The sequence below is a fragment of the Canis lupus genome (assembly GCF_048164855.1).
Source record: "Canis lupus baileyi chromosome X unlocalized genomic scaffold, mCanLup2.hap1 SUPER_X_unloc_4, whole genome shotgun sequence".
NCBI classification, from domain to species: domain Eukaryota; kingdom Metazoa; phylum Chordata; class Mammalia; order Carnivora; family Canidae; genus Canis; species Canis lupus.
Genome location: NW_027326466.1, coordinates 214,546 through 237,073, shown reverse-complemented (window position 1 = coordinate 237,073; position 22,528 = coordinate 214,546). Strand labels below are relative to the sequence as shown.

The 22,528-nt window shown below is 52.6% G+C and overlaps 1 protein-coding gene across 1 annotated transcript; it reads left to right on the top strand.

The window, feature by feature from the left end:
• Positions 1-11,456: 11,456 nt before the first annotated feature.
• On the top strand, positions 11,457-13,859 carry LOC140629702 (melanoma-associated antigen 1-like). The gene is made up of 3 exons (XM_072819271.1): positions 11,457-11,490; positions 12,047-12,140; positions 12,303-13,859. Exon 3 carries the CDS (start codon positions 12,324-12,326, stop codon positions 13,326-13,328), a length of 1,005 nt encoding a protein of 334 aa, XP_072675372.1. The 5' UTR covers positions 11,457-11,490; positions 12,047-12,140; positions 12,303-12,323; the 3' UTR covers positions 13,329-13,859.
• The last annotated feature ends 8,669 nt before the right edge of the window (positions 13,860-22,528 follow it).

Below are 22,528 nucleotides of genomic sequence, written 5' to 3'. Positions count from 1 at the left end.
AAAATAAAGCAGAGGGGCACCTGGGTGGCTCTGTGGTTGAGCATCTGTCTTTGGCTCAGGTTATGATCCCAGGTTCCTGGGATCAAGTCCTGCATCGGGCTCCCCGCAGGGAGCCTGCTTCCCCGTCTGCCAATGTCTCTGCCTCTCTTTCTGCGTCTTTCATGAATAAATAAATACAATATGTAAAAAAAAACATCAAGCAGAAACTGTTAGAATCAATCTCAGTAAGACTCTGGAAAACAGATTTGTGGCAACCCTGCCACCAAGATTGTAAGCTGCTTAGAGAAGGGTCACATGTCATACTCTGTATTCCTGAGCCCAGCATGGGCTTTGGCACTCAGTACGAAATCAGGAAATGTTTGCTAAATAACATCATCTCACTCAAAACACACAATTTTGTTGGATCAATTTTATTTGGCCTCTAATATGAACAACATATCTACACACCCATAAACACGGGATTAGTAACTCAAGTACATGTCTCTAAACAATTTTAGGAGAGGTGCCTACTCTTACACCCAATGGTAGACAGAACCATTTTAGTGTATGTGTAACTTTAAAAAGTCACATTTTCCATGAAAATCAGTACAATGCTCTGAGAAAGACAGAGAGAGACAGAGGCAGAGACACTGGCAGAGGGAGAAGCAGGCTCCATGCAGGGAGCCCGATGTGGGACTCGATCCCAGGTCTGCACGATCATGCCCTGGGCTGAAGGCACCAACAAACCGCTGAGCCGCCCGGGCTGCCCAAGAGACAGAGACTTTTAACTCTATTTCTAATTGGGGGAACATAGTGGCCCCTCTCCTGCTGGTGTACACATTCAATGTCAGTACCAAGAAACAAGCGCCTGCACAGCCCGAATTCTGGGTTACAATTTCCTATCACTGTTACTGTGAAGTGAGCGTGTGAGGCAAGTATGCAGTGAGTTAGTTCACTTTTGCTTAAGTCAAAAGCTAAGAATTTGTGTCTGGTTAGAAACTCCACCATTCTAGTGATAGAGAAATCAAGCTAGTCAAGGTGATACCCCAGCAAAAAAAAAAAAAAAAAAAAAAACTACAAGTGAGACCCAGATGGAAAATATAATTGTGTACATGACCATAGGTTAGAGGATTTGGGCCATCCAATAGGGAAATGCAGCTGGTGTTTCCAGTTCTTCATCAAGACTTCCTGCTTTCCTGGGTTTGGGGCCATGATGTAGAGCTGCCACTGGATAGAGCTTACCCTGAGAGAGTCAAGAGGGAACATACACATAAACCAAATGTGGTTCTTATGAAATATTTTGGTCTCCAAATGAGCAAAGTATCATTCTCATATAGGAGTTTAAATGGCGCCCTTCTGAGGTACTGATAAATACATGTCTTACTAAACACTTTTAACCCTTCCTAACATCCAGTGAGGAAGGTGAGCAAACAGGCAGTACATGAGAAAATAGCTGCGAACTCCACTACTAAGAAGAAGGAAGGATGAGAGGCCAGCTGTGATCGTGGCACTCCGCTACTTAATTCCCTGCCACTCACAAAGTAAGGTTCGTGTGCTATACTCTGATATTCAGGCTCCGTCTAAAGAGGGACCCAAACTCCCTTATCACCTCTATATACACCATGATCCTTTTCATTTTTGTCCACATTAGATGACTTCTGTTACACTGCAGGAAGTAGAGGTTGAATTATTTTTGTTGGGTTCTAATCTGCGTGACAAGTTGGCTACGGTTAGTGCTGATGCCTGGGCTGGTAATTTAGGAAATTAGCCAAGTGCTGACCCCTCCTTTCCCTCCCTTCCTTACCTCTGCACCTGAGCTCCAGAGAAGGAGAAACCTGAGGAACACTACCACAGCTGGGTGATAAAGGTCAACGTTAATGGTGACAAATCATGTTCATAGTATGTGTCCTTGATGTGATGTGATGAGAATAGCACATTATCTCTCTGGGCTTCCTCCCCAAAACCCATAGTCCCAGTCTAATACTTTGGACTGACATCTCTTTTTTTTTATTATGAATGGATGTTAATTTTGATTAGACACTTTTCTATATCGATTTAGATCTGATTTTTCTCATTCAATCTGTTAATGTAATATAAGGCAATCCTGGTCCTACTCCCCGCCAGATCCACCCTTTCTTCCCAATTCTGCTCTAGATTGTGCAAGGGCTGCCCCTGTAGGTTACAATTCCTAAACTCACCAACGTTTGGCTGCCATTCTCGTTCAGCTAATTGACACACCATTAAGAGATTAGAACCCAGAAGGATAGAGGAGTCAGAGATTTTCTCCTCCTTCTTCTATATCAACTGGCATTTCCTTCAATGGCTACATATTCTTCTTGGCTCCAGCTACATCAGATTGACCCATCATGGCCCTGGATTCTGCTGAATCCTGAACCCAGGTTCGAGTAACATGCTTTCCCCTCTTTGTTCTTCAGGCCTAGAGGTGGGAGTGATTTCCTTGTAATGCTAATTATTGGGCTTCCCAATTCTCCTCTGCTTGGCTTCTCTATCACTTGCATGACCAATTCCTTGCACTAAATTTCCTCCTTGTTAAATATTTACAGTGGCTTTGATTTTCTTGAACCATCCTGACTATTACATGTGGCCAATTATATTGGTTGATCTACTAGCATTAAACTTCTTTGCATCCCTGGGTTAAACTCAACTCTGTCACCAGCAGCTAATTATGTTTAAGTTTCTTCCAGAATTAATAACAAAAATAAAATGAAACTGCTGAACCCCACAACTTCCTCCAAATAACATTCTAACACTCTTACCATCTTTGCAGACTTCTCGAAATAATTTTACACTTCCTAATTTTGAGATATACTTTGAAAATCCTCCAGTAGCATAAGTAATAGAATGATCTAGTCAACTTGTTAAAAATTTGAGCAATACAGGGGCACCTGGGTGGCTAAGTCAGTTGAGCATCCTATTCTAGATTTCGGCTCAGGTCATGACCTCGGGGTCGTGAGACTGAGCCCCATGTTGGGCCCTGTGACCAGTGGGGAGTCTCCTTAAGGTTTTCTCTCTCTGAACTAGAGGGTATTATGCTGAGTGAAGTAAGTCAATTGGAGAAAGACAAATATTATATGTTTTCATTGATTTGGGGAATATACAAAATAATGAAAGGGATTAAAAGGGAAAGGAGAGAAAATGAGTGGAAAATATCGGAGAGAGTGACAAACCATAAGAGACTCCTAACTAGGGGAAATGGAAATGAACAAGGGGTAGTGGAAAGGGAGGTGGGCAGGGGGAAGGGGTGACTGGGTGATGGGCACTGAGGGGGGCACTTGATGGGATGAGCACTGAGTGTTATACTATATGTTGGCAAATCGAACTCCAATAAAAAATATAGAAAATAAAAGATTTTCTCTCTCCCTCTGCACCCCCTCAAAAAGAATAAATAAATATTTTTAAAAATTCAAACAATACGCATGAAGCTTATAGCATGACATGTGCGGTATAGCCCAATTGGATATCAAAAATAAATATATAGTCTTAAATAGATGCATCAGAGAAAAGAAGTAGTTAAAGTACCCAAGAAATTCAAGAAGCTAGGGCATGAACATTGTATTGAACCCAAAGGAGTAAAAGGTTGGAAATAATGAAGATAAGTGTAGAAATAACATCTTAGAGAGCAGTAAGACCAACTAACAAATGCCAACTCTTTGAAAATACTCATAAAACCGACATATTTGGGATCCCTGGGTGGCGCAGCGGTTTGGCGCCTGCCTTTGGCCTAGGGCGCGATCCTGGAGACCCAGGATCGATTCCCACGTCGGGCTCCCGGTGCATGGAGCCTGCTTCTCTCTGCCTTTGTCTCTGCCTCTCTTTCTCTCTCTGTGACTATCATAAATAAATAAAAATTTATAAAAAAAAAACGACATATTTTTGCAAATATGACAAGGTACTAAGGAGAAAAATCACAAGTAAACAGTGTTTGTTAAAACTGTACAAAATATAGATGCAGAATATATTTAAATGATGTAAAGACACAGAATAAATACATGATCCTCTCAGGATAACCAAATGATGGATGAGGAAATTTTTATACATAGAAGTTTTTCAATTAATACGCTAAGAACAAATGAGAGAACTAGAAAATTACCAGTCTGCAACCCCCAACACACAAATAAAAGTGATGATCATCAATGAGTGCCAACTTCGGCACAGAGGACAATGGATAATATGTTCCTCATAATGGAAGTATGTAGCATTATCTATGTACCAATCTTGTTATTTTTTAAAAAAGAAAATACAGTAGAAAAACAAACATGTAAACTTAAATTGATCAAGTGTCTATTTGAGACTATCAATTTAAAGAACTAGGAGGTCAAAATACATGCTTAAGGACACCAAAATGTTTTGTTCAACATAATTCAGATTATGGGAATGTCACAAAATTTGACCTGCTTTTTGCCCTCAAGAACAATAACTGCAAGGGGAGAAAAGGGTGATGTGGTGGGAAATCTATTGATTTCAGTTGAATCCCTCTTGGCTTGCAGATGGGCACTTTTGTTCTGCATCCTCATATGTCCTTTTGTCCGTGCTCACACAAAGAAAGATAGTATAATTACACTAATCCCATCATGGGGGATCCCACCACCATAAACTCATCTAATTCTGTCTCCCGAAGGCCTATCTCCAAATACCATCACATGGGGAGCTGTCATCCTGACCTTGGTCTGTTTTCCATTTTTTTGAGTATATAGATAGGAGTGGAATTGATAGTCATACAAATTAAAGTAAACATATGAATATAAATATTTATAAATATAAAATATAAAGTTTAACTTTTTGACAATCTGATACACTTTTACCAGTGTAAACATCTTTCACTAAAGTTGCACTATTTTTTATTCCTACTACCAATGTTCCAGGCAGTAATATTCCATTATCTATCTATCTATCTATCTATCTTCCATTATATATATATTCCATTATATAAATTTATATATTATATATATAATGGAATATATATATATATGTATATATCACATCTTCTTTTTCCATTATTCTATTGATGGACATCTTGATTCTTTTCTATGAGGTATTTACCTAAACGATACCAACATAATTATCCAAAGGGGCATCTGCACTCCATATACTATTTATTTATTTATTTATTTATTTATTTATTTATTTATTATATTTTATTTATTTATTCATGAGAGACACAGAGAGAGAGTAGAAACATAGGCAGAAGGAGAAGCAGACTCCCTGCGGGACTATATCCCAGGACCATGGTTTCACCACCTGAGCCAAAGGCAGATGCTCAACCCCTGAGCTATCCTGGCGTCCCTTTATATACACTTTGGAATCAGCTTTTCCATTTCTTCAAACAGGTTTTGGGATTTCTTATATGGATTGTATTCAATCTGTAAATTGGTTTAATACAACTGCTATCTTAAAAAAATTAAGTCTTCAACTCCATGAACGCAAGGTATCTTTCCAAATACTGAAATCTTCTTAAATTCTTCGAGCAATATGTTGTAAGTTGTAATGTACATGTCTTATATTTCCTTGGATAAACGTATTTTTAAGTATTTTCTTCTGCTTTTAATTCTTTTCTTTTTACTTTTTTCCCCACATAGTTTATCTTTATTATTATGATTATTTATTTATTATTTATTAAAAAATATTTTTTGCCTAATCACTCTGGCTAGCACTTTCAGTATAATAACATAAAAGCAGCAAAAGCAGGCATTCTAGGCTTTTAAAGGAATATTATTATTTATTTTAGGGAGAGAGAGCAGTGGAGAGGGAGAGGAAGAGGAAGAGAGAGAATCTCAGGCAGACGGCCCTGAGCATGGAGCCCAATGCAGGGCCTGATCTAACAATCCTGAGATCATGACCTGAGTAGAAATCAAGAGCCAGCTGCTTAACCGGTTGAGCCACGTAGGTGCCCCTTGGTTTATTTCTTATTTCTTGGCTTAATGGGAAAATTTCAGTCTTTGACCATTCAGTATGTTAGATGTGGATTTTTCGTGAATGCCTTTAATCATGTTAAAGTTTTCTTTTATTTCTAGTTTGTTGAAAGTTTTTTTTTATCATGTAAGTGTGTCAGTTATTTTTTTTTTTATGTCTTTGTCAAGCTTTACTACCTCCATATTGCTGACCTCACATACAGAACGAGAAAGGAAGTATTCCCTCCACTTCCATATTTTGGGAAGAAATTGAGGATTTGTATAAATTTTTCTTTCAAGTATTCGTGGAATCCATGAGTGAAGTCACCTGGTCTTGGGATGTTACTTCTTTGACATTTTTGATCACAGATTCATTCTCCTTACCTATTAGATCTGTTTGAATTTTCTTTTCCTCTTGAGTTACTTTAGTTGTTTATGTCTTTAAAAATATACCCAGTTCATTTAGGTTATATAATTTCTTGGAGTATAATTGTTCAGAGTACTCTCTTACTATCCTGTTTGTTTCTTTAAGACCTATAATACTGGGGTGCCTGGGTGGCTCAGGGGTTGAGCATCTACCTTTGGCTCAGGGCATGATCCCAGAGTCCTGGCTTCCTGTCCCACATCAGCCTCCCCGCAGGGAGCCTGCTTCTCCCTCTGCCTATGTCTCTGCCTCTCTCATAAGTAAATAAATAAAACCGTCTTTAAAAAAAAGATCTGAAAAAAAAAAAAAAAAGATCTGTAATACTACCCCAACTTTTTTTTATATTAGTAGTTGAGTCTTTTTTTTTCTCTCTCTCTTACTAAATGTTTGTCAAAATCTTTGGTCTTTTCAATGAACCAGCTTTTCTTAGCTGTCACATACTGATTTCATGGAAATTTCATTCAATGTATCGAATCAAAATTGAAATCCCAATCTTTGCAGGTGTTCTTTTAGTTTGTGTTAGGCCATACCACGCTACACCACATCACAGAAGGTGACCTAGTATACTGTCTTCATTTCCAGTCAATTTGAGAGTTTTTGTGATTAGAGCAATACCTTCAGCATTCATCTAGTATTGTTATGGAAAACAGTCACACTTTCCACCATAGCAGAGTTTCAAATAGGCAATGTTATGGTATTTATTTAAGGAACAGCTTGAGAGAATCATTATTACTTGATTGATCATAATCAATCAAAGTATCAACTCATGATTTCCCATGATGTATCACCTTTAATCTGAGAACTTGGGCACATTTCTCAATTTCTAATTAGGTTTCTAACACTCACTGGAGAATGTATATCATTATATAAGTTGGTTTTAAGGATGAGTAACATATAGCAGGGTTGTCAGCTGTCGAATCTGAGGGGGGTCTGTTTTTCATCCAGCTATCCTGCCCTCCCTCTGGGTAGAGTCTAATTGCCAGCCTCGAGGAGCTTCCCAGTGACTATTCAAATACAGAACAGAGAAAAAGCACTGAGGCACCAAAAGCTCATATAACATGCCCTGAGTCATAAAGCTAAATAAAGGTGAGGAAACAAAGACTCATCTTGGGGTCCAGCTTACCCTGTAGCTCATGCTCTGGTAGAAAGAAATACTTTCCAGACAGATAAGGAAGACCAAAGTTAGTTACAGGTGATCTCAACCCCCAAAAGCATCAAAAGTTGAATTGTTCACCAGTTCATACAGTCAAATAACGGGTACTCTTGACCTTTCCAGAGCTCCATAGACAGGGGCCAGGTAGGCTTATCAGAGTCCAGAGGCTAGAGGGCAGGCAAAACTTTGATGAGGTTCCAGGGAGTTCTGGAGCTGAACTGATGCTTAGCCCATCCACAAATTCTGTTTCAGCAGCTCCTTCAGAGATTACCAAGCCCTGGGGGCTACCCAGCAGAGACAACAGGACACTGACATATAAACAACATCCAAATCTCAAGGTTTTTCACCGTAGAGGAGGAAGCTATAGTGATCTAGGTGGTGGAGGATTAGAGCCAAAAACATCAGTAAAAACTCTTATGTAGCTTAATGCACATATAGATGATTACATCTAAAATTTGTATACATATGTGAATACACACAGGGTAGTGAACACACATGTAATTTCTTCCTTGTCAGCCAAGGAGCCGTAGGAGCAATGACCACAGATGCAATGTGTGTACATAGTGCACAGACCTATGTTTCTCATACTGTACTACGGTAAATGGAACAAGGGCTCCATGGAAGAATTGCTGATTCTAGAAATGGGACAGGGAAATATGCAAGATGAGCCGGAAGCACCTTGTAGTGCCTGAAAATAAAGAAATGCTAAAAAAAAAAATACATAAAAACAAAGCAATGGAAACATTGCCAGGGGCGTGACGAAGGTATACACAGAGGGAGCTAACAGGAAGAGCGCCCAGTGGCCAAACCTGGAACAAGTTAAACAACACAAATATATACAATTGTGTTGTATTTTAACCCAAAGTGTAATAGAAGTGCCCATGTGTCTGTACTGAGAAAAGAATTTGACTTATTAAACACATAAAATACAGGAAAATAGGCAGATCTCGCGAGTCCAGGGAGGGAGGACCCGCGAGAGGACCCAGGGAGCCTCCCACAGGTGTCCTCCTACCCCTGCCACGGGGAGCCCATCTCCCGCGGACGTGCAACCAGCCCTTAGGGACCCCTGGCACGGGGTCCGGATGTGACGTGGGCCGACTTCCGCCTCGGAGGTCTGAGGGAGCGGAGGGCCTCGTGTGGGGGGCGCATTGGGGTCCCCTGGAAGGAGGCCAGGCCCGGGCCGGCGGCAGCCGGGCAGCAGGTAGCCCCGGGAGGGGGCTCCGAGGGCGGGGGAGGGGCCCCGGAGGGCGGCGGGGGGTGGGGGGGCCCTTTCTGAACCCTGAGAGACCACGCGGGGGAAGGCGGGGCCGCGGCGTCGAGCTGAGGCCTGGATGCCAGGGCCTGGGGCAGTGGCCTGAGAGGGGCAGGGACACAGGGAGTGCCGGTGGGGACGCGGTGACACGGCGGGGACCCAGGAGCCCAGGACAGAGGGGACCCGGCGGAGGTCAGGGCCCACGGTGAGCCCGGGAAGGCCACGAAGGAGCGGGATGAGGCCAGATGGTGGCGGCGGGTGAGGCAGGCCTGGCACATCCGGGTACCCGAGAGCCTGAGGCCTGGTGTGGCGGGAGCAGACGCTGAGGGCTGAGGGGAGGGTCCCGGGGCTAAGGGGAGGCGAGGGATGGACCCTGAGGGGGACAGAGGGGTCCCGGCGGAGGGCAGGGCCCACGGTGAGCCCGGGAAGGCCACGAAGGAGCGGGATGAGGCCAGATGGTGGCGGCGGGTGAGGCAGGCCTGGCACATCCGGGTACCCGAGAGCCTGAGGCCTTGTGTGGCGGGAGCAGACGCTGAGGGCGGAGGGGAGGGTCCCGGGGCTAAGGGGAGGCGAGGGATGGACCCTGAGGGAAACAGACGGGACCCGTCGGAGGGTCACAAGGGCTGTGAAGCCCCCCCGGGGGATAGGGACTTGCCCTCACGTGGGAATATGGGTGCTCAGACTTCCACATCCGGGCCTCCTGAGGCACTGGGGGCACCTGGCATCAGGAGCAGGACCTAGGACACGTGGGCAGAGGGGAGGGCCCCGGGTGCTGCTGGGAATCCCGGTGAGGATGCGGAAGATGCCCAGGGGACCCCGCACCCCAGCCCAGAGTTGGCCCGGGAAGGTCGTGGGGGGGGTTGGGAACACGTGGTGAGGCCCCCCTCCGCATCCGGGCTCTGAGAGACCAGGGGGCTGGTGTTCAGAGCAGGGCCTCCCTGAGGGAGCAGAGGGTGGGCCCAGGTCCTGCTGGGTTCCTGGCGAGGATGTCCATGGAGGACGGACGGACCCTGCACCCCAGTCCACAGTCAGTCCTGGGAGGCAGGCCGAGTGGAGCCAGGCAGAGGCCCAGGCGCCCAGGGAGCCCCGCCAGCAGGGGTGGGGAAGAAGGGCCCAGGGAGTCTGTCCTCCGCCCCCCAGCTCAGCCCCCTCTGTGAGCCCTGGGAAGCCCCCAGGCTGGGTCATGGTCCTGATGGAAAGACAGTCACTCCCTTTCCCCGGTGGGGTCTGAGAGGAGGGGAGGGCCTGACTGTGAGCGGCCTGACCTCCGGTAGTCTGCGCCAGGGGCCCGGGGTCTGCTAGGGCTGGAGGCGAGGACCCCCGAGGGACTGAGACCCCCGAGGGAGTGGGTCCCCAGGGAGCCCCCAGCGATACGGCCCTGCCCCTGCTTCAGCCTTGGGAGGCTGCCGGGTGGTGGACAAGTCCCGAACTGCGTGGAGGCTTGTGAGATGGGGCCTCCCACACCTGTGGCCATTGGGTGGAGCACTGCCTCCAGGGTGTGGGCGGTGGTGGGGTCCGGTCGGGTGGGGTGGGGGGCAATGGCCCACGTGTGGCTGGCAGCCAAGTCCAGGGCTGCAGGGGCACTGCAGTCCTAGAGACGCAGCCTAGAATGGGTCCTGGGAGCCCCTGGGGCCCAATGACCACTTGGGGCATGCTCTGGCTTGGCAGCCAAGTCTCCTAGAGCTTGGGGGCTTGGTGGAAGGAGTGGGGTTGGAGACTGCCCAGGGCCGACCTGGGGCCTGAGGGGATTGAAGGTGAGGACCACAGCGAGGACTGAGGGACCCTGGGCCCCAGCACGTGCAGTCCAGGGAGGAAGGAGGACCCCGTGCAAGATGAGCCCATGCTGCCGTCCTGATGTCCACGTCTGGGTGTTAGGGCCTGAGGGCTTCTGCTTCAATGGAGCAGGGTCTTGGGGTTGGTTGGAGAGGGTGTGTTTGGAGGGCACACAGCCTGCGGGGAGTCAGGGTGAGGACCCTGTGGACGGCCTTGCTGGCCCCACCCGGCCCATGAGCAAAAAAGCCAGTGCAGAGGAGTGGGGCACTGACCTGTGGGCAGCCCACGGAGGATGGGAGAGCGCTGGCCCTCAGTGGAATGCTCACTTGTCCCTGGGGCGGGTGGGCGGCAGGAAGGTGGGCTGAACTGGGGTTGGTATGATCTTGGTGTGAGGGGCACATGTCCTCTATGGGAGGATGGGGGCCCGGAGGAAGAGCAGGCCCTGGCAGGATAATCCTGAGGACACTCTCAGGAGCCTGAGGGCATGAACCCCCAGGACACAGGAGCCGGGCAACAGGCCAGCCCTTCTTGATCTTGCTGGGAGTCTGGGGGGTTTGTGTTTGTGATCTGCCTGGATGGGGACACAGGACATGACAGGGTACCTCCTCCTATTCCTCTCCCAATTCTGATGGAGGTGAGGACCCCACTGGGAGAGGTCCCATTAAGAGCTTGTGGGCAAGCCCACCTGGGGGGTAGACGCCCAGGACTCTCAGAGCCTGCCAGAAGTCAGTGTGAGGACCCCCACCCACCCCACATTGAGGGGGTGAGTGACTCCTAAGCCAGCCCTCAGGCACAGAAGGGGATGGTTCAGAAATCTTGGTACCCTCCCTGGTAGCCCTGGGAAGGGAAACCGGGGTGGGGCCTGTCCCAAGGAGCCCCTCCTCCTCTACAGATCCCTGGGCTCAGGGAGGGGAGGGCCAGGGCCTGAGGGTCTACTCAGATCAGCAGATGAAGCGGGTGCCTAGCCCTGGCCCTGGTCCAGGACCTGGCGGGGGTCAAGGTGAGAAATGAGGGGATGCCTCCCACAACAGGATCCCTAGGGACCAGGCCGCCCCGACTGCTTGTGTGGGCCATGGGGAGAGGCAGGACGGGTGGGCTGACTGATTTCTCTGGACTTTGGCTGGTGAGGGGTCGTGTCAGGGGCCCTTGAAAGGAAGGGCAAGGAGGGTGGCATCAGGGCTAGCTGGGGAGTCTTCCCAGGGTTATATGGGGTCCAGGTGAAGAGCGAGAGATGCCCCATCCTAGCCCAGATGGAAGCAGGAGCTGGGCCATCCCTTGTGCATGATCCAAGAGGAGTCCTGGAGACTTTGGCAGGTGTGGCCAGGGCTGGGCACCTGGCTTCCTCCTGTGCAGGGTCGGGGCCCTGTGTTCCTGCAAGGACATTTGGCCTGAGAAGGACAGGGCCGGGGCAGACCCTTGAGAGGCCCAGGCGGGGACCGTCCCTCCTGGACTGCAAGGGACATCCCAGAGTGGGAGCCAGCCGTCCTGTCCACACTGGGCCCCAGGGCTGGGCTGGCAGTCTGCATCCTGAGGACCCTCCTCCTTCCCTCGTGCAGGGACTTCAGGAACTGGCAGCGGAGGCCTCGGTCTGAGGCGCGGGTCCCTCAGGACACAGAGCAGAGGAGGCACGGGCCAGAGCCACTTGTCCAGGTGAGGTGCACGCTCTCTCTGAGCCTGATGTCAGTGGCTCTCCCAGCCCAGCACAGGGGAGCCCTCTGCAGGGGAGCCCGGCACAGCCCCCTGTCAGCCTTGGCACCTCGGGGTATCTTGGCCGGGCTGCCCCCTGACAAGCTCTCCCTCCTCTCTCTTCAGGTTCAGCCTGAATCTGACATCATGCCCCTAGGGAAGAGCAGCGAGCTTTCGAAGAAGGGAGAAGACCTAGAGGAGGCCCAGGGCCTGGTGGATGCCCAGCTGTCTGGGGCTGAGGAGGAGGAGGAAGGGGAGGAGGAGGCTCCACCTCCCCCCTCTACCCCATCTCCCCCATACCACCTATCTCATCTCTCTCTATCCTCCTCCTCCTCCTCTTCCTGGTCCTCCTCGTCTTCCCCTTCCTTGTCCTCTGGCATGGTCTTTGCCCCCCCAGAGGAGGGGTCTGCTGCTCCAGGGGCCCTAAGTGATCCCCAGGGCTCTCAGAGTGCCGAAACCTCCCCAAGTGGTGGGGCAGTTGGTGTCCTTGGCCAGCCCGAGCCTCCTGGCCCCAGTGGCCCAGGGGAGGCAGGAGACGAGGAGCCTTTGGTGGAGGGCAGTTTTCGAATGAAGACAGCTGCACTGGTGATGTTCCTACTCCTCAAGTATCGCACCAAGCAGCCCACCAGCAAGGCAGAGATGCTGGAGGTCTTCACCCCAGAATACCAGGACGACTTCCCCGCCATCTTGACCCAAGCATCCATCTGGTTGCGGCTGGTCTTTGGCCTAGATGTGATTGAAGTAGATCCCAGCCAGCACTCCTACATCCTCAACCCCATCCTGGGCCTCACCTGGGATGGGATGCTGAGCGATCAGTGGGGCCTGCCCAAGACCGGCCTCCTGGGGCTGGTCCTGGGGTTGATCCTCCTGCAGGATGGGTGTGTCCCCGAGGAGGAGGTGTGGGAGGCTCTGGGGGTCATAGGGGTGTACGATGGCCAAGAACACATCGTCTATGGGGAGCCCAGGGACCTCCTCACCAACGTCTGGGTGCAGGAAGGCTACCTGGAGCGCCGGCAGGTGGCGGGCAGCGACCCTGCCCGCAACGAGTTCCTGTGGGGGCCCAGGGCCTCCGAGGAAACCAGCAAGTTGCAGGTCATGATCTACATGCTCCAGGTCGGTAGCAACAACCTGGGGTCCTCCCTGGTCCTGTGAGAAAAGATTCTGAGAGAAGGAAGAGGGGACCGCAGCTCCAGGGGCAGCCAGGCCCTTTCCAAGCTTTTTTGGGGCTGGCATGAAGGGAGGCTTCTGGGTGCTTCCTCCCCGTGTTGTCTGGTTGGGTGTGTAAAGAGGAAGACCTGGGCATTCTCAGGATTTAAGTGCCAGGGCAGGTAGGGGGAAAGCAGGTCCAAGAGCCTCTCTGGGGGCCTGGATTCTGCGATGACCCCGACATTCAGAGTTTGGTTTCTGTGAGGAAGCTCCCCATGTTTGTTCCTTGAGATAGAAGGTTCCCGCAGCCCAGTGTGTGAGTGACACACACCCTGTCATGTTCGTACTTCCCCTGTTCAAGATTTAAGTGTTCTGTCATGTCCTGGAAACAAGTTAGGAGACCCTCCCTCCTTGTTTGGGTTCTGAATGAAATCACAGGGCAATGGCGATGGAATCTATTGGAAAGGCCAAGAGTGGAGCAGGCAAGTGTTGGAGTGTGGAAATAGGAAAATAAACCTTGTTCACTTTTGCTTCTTACCCTTGCCGTGTGCCACTTTTTCCATAGTAAAGTCGATGTGTGCTCCTACATTCATTTGGATTTTCAGGAATGGGAAAGAAGGGTCCTGTCTAATGCCGAGGATCCCTGCCGGCAGCTCCCTCAGGGCCACACAGCGGCTGAGCTCTGCTCCCTGCAAGGCCCTGTGTGTGAGCAGTGAGGTCACGAGGGGCCTTTGGTCACGCCGTCTTCGGGGACTGTGTCAAGCAACCAGTGTCCCGAAGGAATGCGGTGAGGGTGCCCTGAGACCTGCACTAGCCCTCCAACCCTGAGCTTTTCCTGGAATTGTGGGAGTTTTGAGTTGCCCCCAGTGGGGCAAGAAGCCTGCCCCAGCGTCAAGGCCATTGAATCCTATGTGGTCTGGGAGGGTCGTGTGCAGACAGCTCATTCTGCTCAGTTTCTCTTTGGTTCCCCTTGCTCTCCCATCCTGGGATATGTCACGGGAACAGGAAATTCTTAGGGCAGGGGGTGTGGTGGTGGATGTTACAGTAATGCTGGACCTTGTCCCAACCGCTAACGGTCCTCAGTCACCAGTGGTCCCGTGTGCCGGTCTCTCCTGAAATGGGGCAGTGCAGGTGGCAGTGCATCAGGGGAAAGAGCACATTGTCAGCCCGTGGAGATTTTCGAGTTTCCTGCCACGGGAAGTGCAGCAAGGTGCTAGGGTTGAGGAGGGATCGCTCCCCTGAACCACTAGCCACGTGAGTGTGCAAAGTAGTGACAATCAGTTGTGATCCTGCCTTGGAAGCACCCGCCCCACAGCCAGTGGGCACTTGGGATCATTCTGTAGACGAGCCTCTGTGCCCCACAGAGAGGGCTGGTGGGCAGTCCTTCCTGCCACATGACCCTCGGGTCCCTGAAACCTGGCCATTAATCCCCTCAGGTCCCACACGAGGCTCATTCAGGAGGCTGGCAGCCTGCAGCCTGATGGCCAGGTCGGGATTGGGGCATCCTGCTCCTGGGGCCCAGCCCCCCACGGCCCCTGCTGCCCGCCATGCCCTGTCTCTCCTGACCATGGCCTCAGCCTGAAGACCTTGGGGCTTGGTCCTGTCTCTCAACTGCCAACCGCTCTCTCCCTAGTGCTGCTGCTCACAGGCACTCATCTTGCTGTGAGGGTCCCCAGATGGGGATCCCCTGTCTGCCTACCTGTGCTCCTGGGGGTGCTGACCAGGCCACGCCCGTGGTGCACATCCTAGGGGCCAGTAAAGGACACTCCTAGCCTGGTGGCCATGGTGACTGTGCCTGGTGGTTTTTGTCAGAGAACTTCTGGGTCATAGCCACTGCTCCGTGAAGCTGATGTCCTCATGAAGGCCCCTGCCAGGTTGGCTTCCTGAGGTTGAGCCAGGGAGGGAGTGTGGACTTCTCAGGCATCCCCAGAGCCGCCTTGGACCCTAGGGTCCTGAAACGGGCTGTTTGAGCAGAAGAAAGTGTAGTGGGTGACGGCGGTGGTCACCGGGATGCTCCCCCACACTGCACAGGCCACAGGCTCACATGAGGATTTTGCAGGCAGCCGAGCAGGAGGGCCTTTGGTCCCCAGGATGCAGGCTGTGCAGAAGATTGGCTGCCCCACGAGAGGGGGAAGGAGGAGTACCCGTCATCCTGAGGCTGGTGGCCTTGGCACAAGTCCCAGGAGCAGGCCCTTTGGGACAGTCGCGGCTGGATGCGGGGACCCTGCAAGGTGTCCTGGGAGGGAATTGACTGCTGGGGCCCAGGGTTTGATCCAGGCCACCATGGACTGCTGGTGCACAGTACTCAGGATGCCCGAGCACCAGCACGAGGGTCCTTGGAGAGGAGCATTTCCGAGGTGCCAAGTCCTGTCCCACAATGTCTGCCTTACACACAGCGGCCAGGTATCTGGCAGTTGTCACCAGGCCACAGGGGATTATGCACGAGGTCCCCTGTCCTCTGCATGAAGTCCTAACATTCTCCTAATGCCCTAATTGGTGCTCTGACAGCCTGGCAGGAGGCGCCTTGGCGGCGGTCCTGCTCCTCAGGACCCCCGAGCCCAGCGATGGCCAAGCCTGCTCTGAATGCACACCCCTGGCAGGGCTCTGAACTGTTTTCTGGCCTCTACCTGCCTGTCTTGTGTGACAAATACCGCTGGCACCTGCCCTAGGGTCATTCCTGGGACTGTCCTGGGTCTCCCTGCCTGTACTCAGGCCCGGAGCTGGCCAAGCCACACTGGCCCCGCCCCCAGAGAGAGGGGGTGTGCCAAGAATCCCCAGGACCGTCCCCTGTGTGGATGCAGTTCACTTCCTGAGACCCCCTGGGTGGAGTATTGACCTGCTGGCCTGCTGGGTGCCTATGTACAGCTTCTCCAGGGCAGTGAGCCTGCAGGACGACATGGGGCCCCAGTCAGTTGGTAGAGAAGGGGCCAGAATGGGGCAGAGTCAAGTCTGAATGCCAGGGCGACCCTCGAGGAGTCACAGCTCCTCCCGCCCCGTATGTGTGCGATCCTCTCCCTCCTCACACACTCGGTCCTGCCTCCACACGGCCCCGGGGCCTCCCATCCAAGTAGGAATGACGGTGACCCCGAGGCGCTAAGAGACCGTGTGGGTGGCAGCCTGTATTAGGCTGCTGGTGGCATCGGTGCCCGGCACTCCCACGGTCCCCCAATCATGGGACGTGGAGTGTTGGTACGATGTCCTCCCCAGAGGACAGCTGGACTCCTACTGATGGCAGGGAAGACCCTGAGGCCCAAGCCACCAGGCTTCACCCTTGGCAGGTGCTCAGCAGAACGGGGCATTGTACGGATCCCCCTGCCCCCGATGGATGCTCCGCAAGGCTGACCCTGTGCACAGTCACATGGGTCACACGGTCACAATGGTGACACGGGCATAGTCTCCCTGCAAGGTCAAACATTGCTGTGCGTTGGGCACAGTGACGCCCGGACATACAAGGCCCGGTCCACAACGGCATCCACAGACCCCGCGGTCGTTAGCGTGTGTCTAGGTCTGCTATCCCCGGGTGTGGAGATTGGGAACCAGGCAACGCTCGTCTTCTGATCCCCCGGCCTAGGACGGAGGGAGGTCCTGCTCTCCCGCTGAGGATGTGTTACCCAGGCCCGTTCCCCTCCCAGGTCACAAGTGAGCAAACTTGGTACCTATTGCCTGGAGCCGGCTAGCATGACTGTCTGGCCCCTGGACGGGACACGGAGAGTCCCGTGGGCTGGGCCAGCCTCTAACATCCCTGGGCTTCCTGTCCTGCTGAGGACACTCTGCCCAGAGCTCTGGGAGCACCGTTTGGTCCAGCTGAAGGCTGTGTGGACGACGCCTGCACCACTGCATTGCCAGGGATGTTCTAATGCCTCCTTCCCTGGACGGGCCCCTCCTGAGCATCTGGTTTATTCCAGGTTGCAGGGACACAACTAATCAGCAGGTGGCTCATGGGGTGCTGAACTGGGTCCTCAAGACGCCCCGGCTGAGGACAGCACCCGCCCAGCACCCGTCAGCCAGGGCAGGGCCGGAGGAGACCTTGCTGTCCGTGGGCTCTTCGGACAAGGCCTCAGAGGCCAGGCAGGGCCCGCGGGGGATTCTTCCACTGGTGAGGTTGGCGAGGAGCTCTGTGCAGATGCAGGCGGCAGAGACACCTCTGTGCCGGGAAGGCCCCTTGGGACCCCCACGTGGAAGCTGCCAAGGACCTGGGCCCCGAGGATGCCCCTGTGGCAGTCCGGCTGTGCAGGAGCAAGGTGGGTTGTCACCTGGCCAGGGCCTATGTGGAGGGAATGTGTCCTGAGTTGTGCGCGATGCGGAGGAGGCCAGAGTGGAAGCGGGGTCTGGCAACGAGCCGCCTGGGGGACAGAAGGCTGGAGTCACCCTGCGGATCCTTACGTGTCCTGCCGCCCTGTCCATGTGTGTGTTGGCTTCGGCTCTTGCTTTTTAATACGTGTTCATCATCCATTGAGTTCTGTACATTTCCGTGGACTAGATGTCGGAGAGTCTCGTGTGCACAGAAAGTGTGCTCGCCTTGCACAGAGTCTCCGGACCCTGCCGCCCCTGTTCCCCTGGTACTAGCATTGCAGATCTTGGGTCAGCGAGTTACGACTCGAGAGCTCTCTTCCTTGGGATAGTATGAGCTCAAGGTCACCAGGTCCTCAGATTGCCTCCGTTTTCTGCTTGCTGCGCATGTTTCCATTCCAGCATCCCGTCCAGGGTGCCCCACCCCAGTGGGTGGTCGCGGCGTCTCCCTAAGCCTCCCCTTGGCTGCGGGAGTCTCTTGGATGCTGGTGTTGATGAGCTTGCCATTTCTGAGAAGTCTAGTCGCAGGCGCGGTAGGATGTCTGTCACCTGGGGTTGGAGAGATTTCTCCAGGCTTAGAGGGAGGCTGCAGCTTCTGGAGAGGAAGAGCACAGAGGAAAAGTGCATTTGTAGCACGCAGTCGGGAGGGTGAGGACAGATTAGGAGGAGGGTTTGCCTCTGTCCATGTTGACCTTGACCTTGTGGGGGAGGCAGAGGAGGTCAGGTGTCCCCAATGCAAAGTGACTCTTGGGCGTGCCTCTTCCACATTGTCCTGTGTGGCAGGAGGTCACCGCACAGCTCACCTCTGGGGTGAGGGACGATGCTCCCCCTCTTTGAGGGCAGAGTATCTACCCTGGTTCTCCAGAGTGTTCCCGTAGGGCAAATTTGTCTACTCCCATACAATTTTTCCTTTCCCATTCCATCACGTACTTCTCTCACTAGGGACTCAGGATGTTTCTTTGAGTTGTAGGTTACATTCCTAAATGACTTTATTTGGTCGGTCAGCTGCTCCCGCGTCACTCTTTGGAGGGTGTCTCAGTTTCCCTTTGATGAACAATGTAGTTGGATTGGAGTTTTGTTTTGTTTATTGGTTTTTGGTTTCTTTGTAACCAGGTCCCTACTTGGAGGCACCACAAGATGCTCCAGATGCTCCAGGCTCCTTGGGAAATTAGAATATATGGATTTCTAGATTTCTAGATCTGTGTCTATATTATGTCTGACTCTCTCTCCATCTCTGTCTTTTTCTCCATTGCACAGGTGTCTGCCCCCGCTTCCTGACACAGGCTCCTCAAGCCCTTGTCCATGTGGGTGCTAGGAGGCTCTTTTGCCCTACCATGTAATCCTTGACCTGTGCTTTGACACAGGGCTCCTAAGCCCTTGTCAGCTCCCAAGCTATAGGAGCACGAGGGGCACCTCTTGTCCTAACCAGGGGCCCCGAGGGGGGCTCCGGATGACCCCGGATGGGGATTGCTCACCAGAGAGACTAACCATGATTAGACGGTTGGAACGTTCAGCCCCATCCCACCATTCTCCAGAGCATGGGAGGCCCGGACAAGCAATCAATAATCAGTCATGACAGCATGAGGAAGCCTCCATGAAATCCCAATATTAATGGGGTTTGGGGGCTTCCAGGCTTCCTCTACATTCCAGGAGAGTGGTGCCACCCAAGTCCTCAGGCACAGGTGGGCCTGTGCTCGGGATCCTCCCAGACCTCCCCTCAGTGTTGTCTTCACCTGGCCACTCCTGCCCTCTACTAGAAGAGTAAACATGTTCCTCTGAGTTCCTTGAGCTGTTCTAACAAACAGTCAGCTCCACGATGGGAGGGCCGAGGGAACCTCTGATTTGTAGCCCTCTCAGGCAGAGCCGTGGGGAACCTGAGGACCTGCTCCCTGGGACTGGCATCGACGTTGGGTGACGGTCTTGTGGGCCTGAGCCCCTGATCCAAGGGGTGTGGTGCTGTCTCCGGGTAGAGAGTGTGGGAAGTGAACCAATAGTGGAATCGGGACACCCAGCTGGTGTTGCAGAGAATCGCTTGGTGCGAGGGGTGGGGGAGGGAAAGCCCACAGAAGTGTTAGATGTGTTTGGGGTGTGGCCAGGGTGTTGGGATAGAAGACAAGAACGTGTGGGGAACGTGACGTTCTTTTAGACTTTAGAGTGTTGTCAGTGCGGCAGGAGAGAAAGAGAGGGCAGGGGAGAAGAGCGGAGGTCAGAGGCTTAGCACCCCCGTGGTCTGGCGGGTGTAACACGGTCTCTGACAAGGGCAGTGGACACCCTGGTCTCCCTTGGACAGGATCCCCTTTGCGTACCGTTTGACCCAGCCTCACTGTTGTCTCCATTCCCTTCACTCCTTCAAGTCACTGCGAGGCTTTAGAAATGTGGTCAGTGTTCCTCTGTCCGGGCTGGAAACAGAAAGTCTCTTCGCCCATCGGGCCCCTGGGAGCCCTTAGGGGCCTGGGATACTTGTTTTCTGCGTCCGTTATGATGGGGTGTAGCCGTGATTAGTTGGGGCCGCAGACAGCGGCTCACAAACCAGGAGAGGTCATTTCTCTCTCAAGTGGAAGCCACAGGTAGCTCAGGGCTGGTTTGCTGGTTCTGTTCATCCACCGAGTGCTTTGGAATCCTGAGTCCTTCTGGCTTCTTGCCTTTGTTTTCTCTTTAAGATTGCATCCATGTATTCATGAGAGACAAATACACACACACACACACACAGAGAGAGAGAGAGAGAGCCAGAGGGAGAAGGAGAGGGAGAGGGAGAGGGAGAGGGAGAGGGAGAGGGAGAGGGAGAGGGAGAGGGAGAGGGAGAGGGAGAGGGAGAAGCAGGCTCCCCGAAGGTACACTCTCGTATGTGGGCTCTCTCTCTTTAGACAAGTGCGTGACACCGGAGTGCCACAGGGACAGGGTGGCACCGAATGGTTTCAGTGTCCTAATATATCCCCGGCCTTCCTCCATCGGGTCTTTGCCTGAACCCATGGCACTAGCCCATCTTGTCAACCCTTTTTGTCATTCAACTTATTCCAGATGCCACACGCCGGGATCCACAGGGGTGCACGACTGATTGGGAGTAATTCGAATGCTCTTTCTCTCTTGGTGAGTCTAGCTAAAGGTGGTTCACGTCTCTTGATCTTTTCAGAGAACAAACATTTGTTCACCTCAATCTTTTGTATTTCCTTTGTCTTTGTATGGCGTTTATGTGGGGCTGCAATGTCAGAGCTGTGCTCCCCCAACGGAGCCAGCCGGGCACCCTGTTGTCTCTCTGTTCTGTTTCACCTCTGTGCATTCTGTTCTCACTCACTCCCTTCCTTGTGCCTGGGGCTAGGTGTGTGGGGTTTGTGTTTGTGTTGTTGGGCCTTTATAGCTGGAGAATTCTCCGGGCTGCTTTGGCCTCAACCCATAAGTTTCAACACGCTTGCTGAAGTTTTTGTTCATTTCAAAGCATTTACCAGTTTCCTGTTGACTCCCGGGATGTCCACTGGTCATTGTTAGGGACCGAATCGCCGTGCCTCCCAGATTCACGTGTTGCCACCATACGCCCGCACCTCTGAGTGTGTGTGTTGCTGGACTTTGGGCCTCCCAAGTGCTGACGGGGTTCGGGCGGAGCCAGTGAACGTGACCTCTAAAGCCATATGGCTGGTGTCCTCAGGAAGAGTAGGTGGGGACGTGGGGAAGGGGACAGCGCCTACAGCATGCACACAAGCAGGGGGCCCATATGCAGAGGCAGCAAGAGCGGGGCCACCCATGGGAGGAACAGAGAGGTCGCGACCCTGCCAGCACCATACTTCGACTCCCGGGCTTCAGAACTGGGAAGGAACCCATAACTTTTGTCCTGGCAGCCAGGGCACATGCGCTTGGGCATGTGGGAGTGGGCTGCTTGACTTCCAGCTCTTTGAAAACTCGCACGTGGGCTCCGAGGGTCGAAGACCGCGCTCCTTCCTCCTTGGCCAGGAAACATCCGCTGTGTGACATTGGGGACAGGTGGTCACAACTGTTTTCCGGGCCCCGGGTCTTCTGGTGCTAAGCGAGGCGTGGGTTCCCCTCTTGAGCTCTGGGCTGCTTGGGCTCTGCTGTGTGGGAAGCTGGCTGAGTCCCCCAGCTCCTCATGTTCTTGCAGGTCTGGAGGCTCCAAGTCCAAGAACCAGGGGTTACACATTTGGTTTCCGGGGTGGGCAAGCCTCTCGTCCCGGCTTGGAGAAGGCCTTCATGTCGATGGGTCCCTCCTGTGGCCTCGCCTCTTTGTGCAGGTGTGGCGGGGAGGTAGATGTTCACGTATCCTTTGCTTTTCCTGCAGACGCTAGTGCTGCTGGATTAGGGCCGATGACCCACATGGCCTCGGTCACCCACCTCCCTCCCTAGGGTCCCTCTTGGCACATCCAGTGGCCCTGGGGCTTAGGGCTACACCAGAGCAATTTGGAAGAGGACTCAGCTTGGTCCCTCACACAGGGTGGGGATGCCTCCCGGTTCTATCAGTTTCTATCGGGAGCCATCTGTCCTTCCCAACTTTGGTCTGTGCGAGGTCATTTTGGGGCTCTGCTAGGTTTCCCGGGAGGTCTCCACCCCACTAGCTGTGGGACTGTGACCAGCAGGAGTGGGCAATGCCAACAGGACTGACCTGGGGCTAGTTTAGCTCCTCTGGTGGACGTACCAAACTTAGTACCTAGGCTCATGCCCCCCACCGCTGAGCTCAGCCCTCGCTGTCCCGCCAAACTCGGGAAAGACACGGAGTCCAGACCAGGGTGGGAGACATAGGAGGGGCCTCCGGCCTCCCCGTGGCCATCCACAGGGGGTCCGGGAAAGCTGAGGCTGCCTCTGGCCTAGTCTCGGGTCGAACCCCACGAGGACCCTCCTGTTGGAGGTCTGGAGCCCCCACTTCCCTCGTTGTGCCCCCGTGCATCCTGGGTGCCGGAGGAGTAGGGACTCCC

Excerpts from the sequence above, each read along its gene's own strand:
- LOC140629702 (XM_072819271.1), top strand. The coding sequence starts at position 12,324 with ATGCCCCTAGGGAAGAGCAGCGAGCTTTCGAAGAAGGGAGAAGACCTA.